This window comes from Notothenia rossii (assembly GCF_949606895.1).
Source record: "Notothenia rossii genome assembly, chromosome: 9".
Lineage (NCBI taxonomy): Eukaryota > Metazoa > Chordata > Actinopteri > Perciformes > Nototheniidae > Notothenia > Notothenia rossii.
Window position 1 is genome coordinate 59,489,094 of NC_136907.1, and position 10,037 is coordinate 59,499,130.

Below are 10,037 nucleotides of genomic sequence, written 5' to 3' on the forward strand. Positions count from 1 at the left end.
GCCAAATGGGGATCAACATGCATATTTTTACCCGCGGAGAGGCCATACATCTCAGCCAAAACGTTGCCCCGGGGCGATGGGATAAGAGGCCGCCAGAGAGGGGAAGGGGGGGGGGGGGGGGGGGAGGGGGGGAGGGGGGGCCCATTCAACTAAAATACTTGGGGGAGTAAAGTAAATGTTTAGCGAAGCACCTTCTGTCCCGGCGAATTAAACTATTCCCCACCGCCCTCTGATCACATTCATCAGCCGCCGCAGCCACTTAATAGGCTGGGAATGGGCACTGCGGGCATCACACACACACACGCACGCACGCAGACACGCACACGCACAGACACGCACATGCACAGACACACGCAAACACACTCAAAAGCGGATAGGAAAAAGTGCCTGTTATAAAAACGACCACCTAGTCTTTTCTGACTTACAACACATTTTTATAATAGCTTATTTGGCCATATAAAATCAATAATAATAATAATAATAATAATAATAATACAATTCATACTGAAATCAAATCCTTAAAACTGACATTTGATTGTTACAAAAACTATAGATATTCAAAAGACGTCAACCAGAAATAAGGTCAATTAAAATGAACAACAATTTAGTTTTAAATCAAAACTAATATCCAGAAGAAAGTGTGTTCAGAGCATTGGTCAATTTAAAAGGTTCTGCAATGTCAAATATTACTCTTTATAATTTTAACAACACTTTCTGATTTTTCTTTACTTTGTTGAAATTTACATCACAATTTTGAAAAAACCGTTGTGAATTAGAGAGATCAAATAAAAACGAAATTAGCTAAATGATAACCTGAAAAGTAGGCCTATCTGTCCAGAACTTTAAGAGCAATTATTCTGGATAGTCTGTCATATGGAGAAAGATTGATATATTTTCCCTGCGGACAGTAACAGTTATAATAACTGTTTGGGCCTCTCAAGTATTCCCTCCTCCTTACTAATATATATCTAATCGTGTCCTGAAGGCTATACATCTATGAACATCTCAGTCGTGGAGGACAGCAAATAGAGTTTTGGAAATTGCTTCATTGCGAGACCTTAAAGACATTTTACATTTTTATTTTAAAAATAACACAAACTAAACTTAAATAAATGTAAACGTTTCTGGAAATTAATACAAGTAATACACACATTTAAACAACACTTATTGAGAATAACATTTCTGTAACCATCTATTCAAAAATAATCCTGCTGTCTGGTCGCAGGTTTTGGACACCGACATCCGGAACAAATCTTATTTCCTTTTCCTATACATTTCATCAACGCCTTGATCTGTCAAGCAACGTTTTTTCACTTGGGATTTGGTTGCTCCGGGATCATAAACGACGTGAATAAATTCATGAATAAGGCATTCGTCACGGTTCATTATGGGAATGAGTGATAATTACCCCAATTAAAAGTCTTTTGTATAATTAATGGATTGAACACAGCGATAATTGGATGTTAATGGATAACACTTTAGTCTGACTGCGCACATCAAAATATATTGGCCCTTAAGCGCGAGGACCTCATGTAAAGGATACTAATAAAAAGCTCGTTTGACTTATTTTCTGTCATTACCAGGTCGAATAAGGCCTACTCAGATATTGAAGTAAAAGTAGACCGTAGGAATATTCTGAAAGTCCTGCATTCAAAATGCAAAATGTTATTTAAGAAAAAGTGCAAAAGTATTCAGAATATACATAAAGTAGGCTACCAAAAGTAAAAGTATTATGCAGATTGGCCCATTTCAAAAATAATATATCATATATTTTTGATTCAATATTGTTGCATCAATGTGTTATCAAAGCTGGTAAAGGTGCAGCTAATTTAAATTACTTATAGGGTAGCTTTTGAATTTACTCCAAGTGTAACTACAATCTTATTTAGGTGTTGTTTATATTTCACATAATTACAAACAATTGCAAAGTAACCAAAGATATTAAATAAATGTAGTGAAGTCAAAGTAAACGGTTAACCTCTAAATTGTTGTGAAGCAGAAGTATAGCCTATACAAATCAGCCCAAAATTGTACTTAAGTAAAGTAGGTACTTCAGTAAATCTACTTATAGCTTATACAACACATGGTCATAACGGTGAGTTTTAGCTCAGTGCACTGCACCCATCAGCATCCACGCGCCTTTACTTTCATAATGTCCTTAAATGAACTCCATTCCTTCCTCTTTAATTCACAGCACTCTCTTCCGGTCCGCAGGTATAGCGACCTCCCAGCATGCAGCACTACGGGGTGAACGGCTACTCTCTGCACGCCATGAACTCGCTGAGCGCCATGTACAACCTGCATCAGCAGGCCGCGCAGCAGGCACAGCATGCGCCCGACTACCGGCCATCCGTACACGCACTCACACTGGCAGAGAGACTAGCTGGTAATTGAGTGCAGGCTCACACACAAACTCATATTTTGGATGCATATTGTTGCCCTTTCTGCAGACAAATTATTCAGGCTAGTTGAACAAATGTAATTGTGACATATTATAATCAGACCGGCTGACAGTAATGCAAATACAAGTGAGCTGTTTAATTATTTGACGAACATTAAAATAAACTTTCCGTGTGTTTTTCCTTTCCAACGGCTGCGCATTTCAAGACATCATCCTGGAGGCTCGCTACGGCTCTCAGCACCGCAAACAGCGCCGCAGCCGCACGGCCTTCACCGCACAGCAGCTCGAGGCACTGGAAAAGACCTTCCAGAAGACACACTACCCGGATGTGGTGATGAGAGAGCGACTGGCCATGTGCACCAACCTGCCCGAGGCCCGCGTGCAGGTTAGACGGGCTTTTAATGCTATATGTTGTCTTCGAATTATTTATCCATCTGATCAATTATGTAATTTTTAATGCAGGTGTTGTATATTATGTGCACCTCTAAAGTGTTTTGTTGTGTTTGTACATTATCAACTGTGTGTGCATTATCTTTGAATGGCAACTTTATTTGCAATTAAAGAAGTAGTGAGAACATTCACAATATATATGTATATGTATTTTATTTATAACCGTCCATTATTACCAAAACAGGAAAATGAAAATAATTTTAGAGAGTACTGAATCATATTTTTTTTCATTGAATGGGCACAGAGATAGGTTGTCATCTGAATACGAAAAAGTACTAAAGTAAATGTAAATTAAACTATTAATAATGTTAAAACTGATGTAATTTTGATTATGATCATTTATCTTGAACTTTATGTTGCTGACATTTTCTGAGCTTTGTATATACCACTCAATCATTTGATACAGACTGGTACTACAGTTTGTGTTTGTGTCCATAGTTGGACATCTCCTCAGCTTGTTCTCCCTCTAACTCGCCCTCTTCCCCCCTCTGCCACCAGGTTTGGTTCAAAAACCGCAGAGCCAAGTTCCGTAAGAAGCAGCGCAGCCTGCAGAAAGAGCAGCTTCAGAAGCAGAAGGAAGCCTCAGGAGAAGGAGGAAGCGAGAAGGAGGATGCAGCTCCCTCCACAACTGTCCTTCCTGACACCCAACTCCCTCCTCCCTCCTCCTCCTCCTCTTCTCTGGAGACAGAGGTTGCTGGGGTCTGTCCCGAACCCCTGGACATCGAACTGAATGTCACATCAGCAGAACACTCTGGCAGCGAGTCTGCGACAGAGGACAATGCCACAGATAAGGAGGACGAGGTTAAATCTCAGAGAGAGGAGATGAAGTGTGAGAGAGCAGCGACTCCTGAGGACAGATCTCCAGGTTGCAAAAGACTCAGCCCTAAACCAGGTAAGAACCTGACACCTGATTTTTACTCTGACAGGAAGCTGAATATGCTACTCTTGGCAAGACTGTATTCATCAGCTGAATGAATAATTAAAATCTCCTCTTGTCTTTTTCCAGACTCTCCTTTCGTCTCTCCGTCCGTGACGCCCTCCTCCTCCAGCGGCGCCATGTCCAGCGCTGGCCCCCTCCCTCAGAGCCACTCTTACTCTTCCTCCCCCCTCAGCCTGTTCCGTCTGCAGGAGCAGTTCCGTCAGCACATGGCCGCCACCAACAACATGGTGCACTACCCTGCCTTCGACCTCTCCGCCCCATCTTCACTCCCCTACCTGGGGATGAATGTTAACATGCCCCCCGCCCCGCTGGGCTCTCTGCCCTGCCAGTCTTACTACCAGTCCCTGTCCCATCACGCCCAGCAGGTGTGGGGCAGCCCCCTGATGCAGGCGCCGGCTGCGGGCAGCCTGGCCAGCCACAACAGCAAGACCACCAGCATCGAGAACCTGCGTTTGAGAGCCAAACAGCACGCCGCCTCGCTGGGACTGGACACAATGTCTAACTGATGACCAGATTGTATGGAGGGCAAACTCAACATACACACACATCACCCCATCCCACTGTGTGTACGTGAGACTGTGCACAGGACAACATGCACAGGACCTACAAAGCTCCCAACATCAACAGCTGGTTTGACTCCTCTTAGCTTCCAAATCGTCTGAAGGTCTAGGACACAAGATATTGAATATTGATGCGATGGATGAAATGAATGTCCCAACTCAGAGGACAGTGAACTTATTCATGACTCACATGATGATGTTTCCATCAGACACCTACTGTAATGCTGGACCTTCTTAACATCTGAAAAAAATCTAAATAAGAATCACTGAAATCGATGTACACAGCTGATGATGGATGCACTCGGTTTAAAAAGGACAATGCAAATAATGTTTACAAGAACAATGTGAATAAATGAGGCACTTTTGAAGGAATTGGGCTCGTTGGCCAGGAGGAAAAAGGTATCGCTCATGCAGCAGGGAGAGCCTTTCTTTCACAGGACCATTGACATTTCAATTAAGCAGCGTGGTTATGTACATAGCATGTACTACATAACAGCACATAAATAAAAATAAACTTCAAGCTGTGTTGTCCTCAATAGCATAATTAAAAGAGACTCATTTACCAGTTTAATGGCCAGTAATATGCCACTTTGTACAGAGGCTGGCTTGATAATGAGAAAATGATTTCAGTGAGTAAATTCTCAAAGCTTTTAATTACATTTTGCCCTGGGCTCAGGGAGCTGGGGCAAATGCAATTATGAACATGAATACCATTTAAGACTGCCTTTATATATTCAAAAGCTCTGTGGCAACATGATTGACATCATTTAAACATGAGTTGATCACTTTGAATACAAAGTGATAAGGAAAACAAATATGGACAAATGAATAAATGTCCCGTCCCATATTTAGTCAGCAGTTATTCTCGCATTATTGAGGAAAACATGCCACTTGTCATTGAAAGCAACACCGTCTGTAAGCACTTGAGGAGAATCACACATGTCTCCGATGTTTTCTGTTAATGTGTAATGTCTTCACACGAAAAAATGCACATTATTTGAATATGTAAAATACAAAAAAAGTCTATCTATTAATGTTTACTGGTAAGGTAATTGTAAAGTTCATATTATGTTGTACAATTGATAACGGACTCAGATAAAGTTCCTTTTGCTGTCAGATTGTAAGATTGTATTCGCTCACCGGCAGCCCCCTCTTACCCCTCCTCTATTGGTTGTCTGTGTAACGATCCTGGGTTGCATTAATATTTTAAATGTGATTTCTTTCTACACTTGAATTGGCTAGAAAGAAGCAAATTAACTAATATGGATCGCTGCAAAACTGTCCCCTCATGTATGCTGCAATCCAGACAAAAGTGAACAGATTTCAGTGAATTGACCCGAGTCCTTTGTGTACTGCTGTCTTGACTCTTTGAGTTCTGTTGTTGCTATTATTCTAATGCTGTCCCCCCCCACTGTCTCTGTCAAACTACTTGGTCCAGTGGTAGATAGATTTATAATGGTGGAGGAGAGAGATGGAGCAGACCATCAGCAGTGTTGTTTCCTTTGCCCCTCCCTGAAGATGTAGACTTGAATTAGTGTTGTTGTAAAATAATCGCAAATAAAAACATTGCTTGAAGACCTTTACAATGAATCTGTGTTGCATATTTAAGTAGTAGAAGGCTAGTAATGGCCGAACACTGACAAAGGTGGGTTGCTATTCAAATCTACAATTAAAATGACCAAAACATTTATTAAATAAACAAAAGTACAAGTGTATTAATTTGCCTTTCAACTGCACAAGCTTCAAAACGAATTGATCGAGCGCACCTAAACAACTCTGAAGCAACAACGTTTGTTTAAACAATCCTTATGTGGCAAAAGTAAAACAGATGTAAGCAAGTTAAATATAATGTAGGTTATATTATATATTTCAGGCAAAACAAAGTATGGGAAAAAGGTGATGGTGAGAGGGAAAAGGTAAAGAAAAGAAATCAAGATAATGAAAAGACATTAGATTAAATTAAGAACAATACAAAAATTAAATAAAAATTAAATGCATGAGAATTATTATGGAGACAAAGAGTATGGAGTAAAAGAGACAGAACAGGAACAACGTAATCTGAAAAAAAAAGAAAAAGCGCACAGAGACATAAGCTATCCCCAATGAATAAGCAGGCCATTATCCTGAAGAATGACGGCCTGGGGCGGTGATTATGCTGCTATTATATCTTTAACAGCATGGTTTGTCAAAACGCACAGACCCCCACCCCACCCCTGCTCTCACACACACACACACACACACACACACACACACACACACACACACACACACACACACACACACACACACACACACACACACACACACACACACACACACACACACACACACACACACACACACACACACACACACACACACACACACACACAAAGCGAAGCAATAAGGCATCTCAATTCCAAATGGGTGTCCTTGCTCTTCCCACAGTAAACGTAACGAAGCTGTATGACATTGCTCTGCTGTTAAGTGAATTGGCCTCTAACACCTATTTCCCCCTCAGTATGTGTGTAAATAACAAATGTGCACCTTTGCTGCTGCATTTCTCCTCACGTTATGAATCACCACGATCCAACAATCGGATAATGATCTCAGCAGATTAGCAGCGTTAATGTGGGTGTAACACCTCACCCTAACCCTTGTTGTGTTTTATTACACCACAAGTTGTGTGTCCTCCGCCAAGGGCATGGCTGATGGTATGACTGATAAGACTGTGGTGTGTATATGCAGCACAAGAGAATGTCCTTGTTATCCGGGGGTAGGAGTCTGTCCAGGTACGCGGCAGGATTTCCTCCCATGGGGCTTTTGAGGGGAAAACATAACACAATACTCTTGTTCCAAATGTTCCCTTTTTTTAAACACCCATCCCCCAAACACACACGCCCTGAGGGTCGAACAGGGATTGCTAGATTGTACCGCTGCAGGGTCAAGTGTGTTGAGCCCTTGATGCTGGATCAGGTGCTTCTATCTCTTAACACTCAAGGCTGTATATTCACCACTTTGCCTTCCATAACCACCTAGGCTGCCACATATCCCAATCCACTTTCCTTTAAGCAAGTGTTGACATGTGTGTATTCGTGTGTCTGTGTGTGTGAGGACTGAAAAATGATTTTTCCAATAAATGATGGCTATAAGATGATATGAAACAAAATCCTTTAAAGGGACCCTATTGTGTTTTTTTGAGGTTTTCCTTTTCTGAAGCGTGTTCTATAGCTTTGTGTGCATGTTAATGGTCTGCAGAGAGGCTAGAATCTCAAAGTCTGCTCCAGAGGGAGTTTCTTTCCCACACACTCCCCGCTTGCCTGAAACGCCTCCATTGGACTCCTTTGTTTACTTCCTGGACATAGTGACATCCATATGTAACAATCGCGCTTATATTGGCTAGCTCTCCAACACATTGTACGTGATAGTCTAAGAGGCGCGACATCTCTAAGCGGTTGACCAATCACAACAGAGCCGACCAGCTAACCAATCAGAGCAGACTGGGCTTTGGTTTCAGACAGAGGGTGAAAAGAGGTGCTGCAGCAGAAAAATAAAGAGCTTTTTGAAAATTGAAGCATGTTAATATGTCAAAGTAGAGGCAAAAATACTAATATGAATCTGAAAATGTGCATAATGGCGCCCCTTTAAGTTATACTGTCTGACAAGATTAACTAACTTCTTTTTAAAAAATAGTATTTTTATTAAAGGCAACAAACATTTTTTTTTTTCTTCCCTTTGGTATGTAATTTTTAAGCAAGAAAATACCTGCTTCTATAGGTCTACCAGTTTTCCGTATCCCCTGCTACTAACTCTCTCTCTCACACACACACACACACACACACACACACACACACACACACACACACACACACACACACACACACACACACACACACACACACACACACACACACACACACACACACACACACACACACACACACACACACACACACACACACACACACACACACACACACACACACACACACACAGCCCCCCGGAGCAAGCCCCCCACACAAAAATCACAGTGTACCATTCAATCAGTGCTTTTTCCCCCCTCCCTCCTCTCCATGGTTCTCTTAAAGGTTTTAAGCATGGCGAGAATGAAAAGTGCCAGCGTTAGAAACCTCGGCCCATTGAGGAGGTGACAGGGTCTGCCAGAATATGATCCTAATCCTGTTTCCAGCATTCTTTTAGCTCACTGGCATTGCCATTTCGCCACATATTCTCTGAGCTGTCAGGCCCAGGGAAATCCCTCTAATAGTGCATTGCCCAGATACACATCAAAGCCCTCCTGGAAACCACCAGCAGGAACTTAAGGGAGAGTACAATCAGGCTCACAGCTGCACATACACATGCAAAGAAAAGAGATTGAACTCATACGTGATGCTTGAGGGGAAACTGCAACTCAAATCCCTGGACTTTTTTACCTTTAAGACTCAAGACTTTTATCATAAGTGTAAAATCTAGTGCAATAGATAGAGAAAGACAACAGGTGGCTGAACTGTGTGTCCTGGGCCACCCTCCTTTAGTTCCACTTCATCTTCCAATTTCTTCGTGTCCTTTTTTTTCTTAAACACTGACTGCCATCTCACCCCTCCCCGGTTAATCTTCTTAGAGAGAAGAAAACCCCCATTCTCTCTCTTCTTAATCTGGCTGCAGCCTAAACCTACGGTTGAATTTCCAATGGGGGCCTCACTAAACTCTCAGCCACTTCATGGAGGACTGAGGCATTCGGAGGATGCTTAGATAACATATCAAGTTCATGGCTTGTGTACAAGGCGTGGTTGACACAAGTTTTGAAATAGTATAAAGGGAAACGTTTTAGCTATGAGCGACAGAAAAGACGGTAAATATCCCATGTTCTTAAATGTTACATTTAAGCAGGCTTTATTATGAAAGTACTGTATCTTCACAGGCCTGTGCCACCAGAAAACTAACACTGAAGGTAGGTTCAATAATATAGCTCCATATCAATATATATTTTGATAGAAGAAGATACCAGAAGAATGACATTTGACATATTAAATATTATCACACATCCAAAATTATAGATGAAAATTGTGCAAAAGGGCAATTGTGTCGTAATTTAAATGAGCCTCTAAACAGTTTGTGATCCAGTGAGTCTTCAAATCTCTACGTGAGCTTCACCAGCGTGGAGGAAAATGAAAAGAAAACTGAAGAGAATGAAGTAGGAAAGGGAAGAGGTAAACCTATGCATGTCAACTGCATCTCCTCAGTCTGTCCTTACTGTAACACACGTTTTACTGGAACATGATACAAATAATACTTTCCCTCATTTCAATTGACACCTGGATGCCTGTAAAAGTAAGTAGAAATCTAGAAATAAATGTCAAAAATGTGTACATATGAAAATAAAATCCCACACTACGTATCATTTTCTATCCGCCCTGTGGCAGAGAGCCTCCTGCTGGGCTCAGTCTACATACTGCCTCTGCAACAAAGACCCCCATCGGAGAAAAACCCTCTCCCACCACCAACTGGGACACGTCTGAGCTTCACCTCTGGGCTGCGGCAACAGCAGCATTTGCTTTAAATACACAACAACTGGGTTTCTGTGTGTTTCTTTACTAAACATGAAGACACCTAAATCTTCACCTCCGAATTGGCTGAAGACACAAAACTGAATCCTTCATTTCAGAGCAGGTGAAGATTTAGATAAAGTTCATATTTTGAGATCTGA

General features: G+C 41.6%; 1 protein-coding gene across 4 annotated transcripts in view; it reads left to right on the forward strand.

Moving 5' to 3' along the window:
- The window catches only part of dmbx1a (diencephalon/mesencephalon homeobox 1a), a 39,319-nt gene extending 33,393 nt beyond the window's left edge, over positions 1-5,926 (forward strand). For 3 of the 4 annotated variants that reach the window (XM_079652627.1, XM_079652629.1, XM_079652626.1), the window contains 4 exons: positions 2,215-2,386; positions 2,608-2,786; positions 3,350-3,743; positions 3,858-5,926. In XM_079652627.1, the coding sequence (XP_079508753.1) occupies positions 2,233-2,386; positions 2,608-2,786; positions 3,350-3,743; positions 3,858-4,297 (1,167 nt within the window). In that variant the 5' untranslated portion in view covers positions 2,215-2,232 and the 3' untranslated portion in view covers positions 4,298-5,926. Of the gene's footprint in view, positions 1-2,194; positions 2,387-2,607; positions 2,787-3,349; positions 3,744-3,857 lie in introns of all 4 variants that reach the window. The other variant, XM_079652628.1, reaches the window with a different exon arrangement.
- The last annotated feature ends 4,111 nt before the right edge of the window (positions 5,927-10,037 follow it).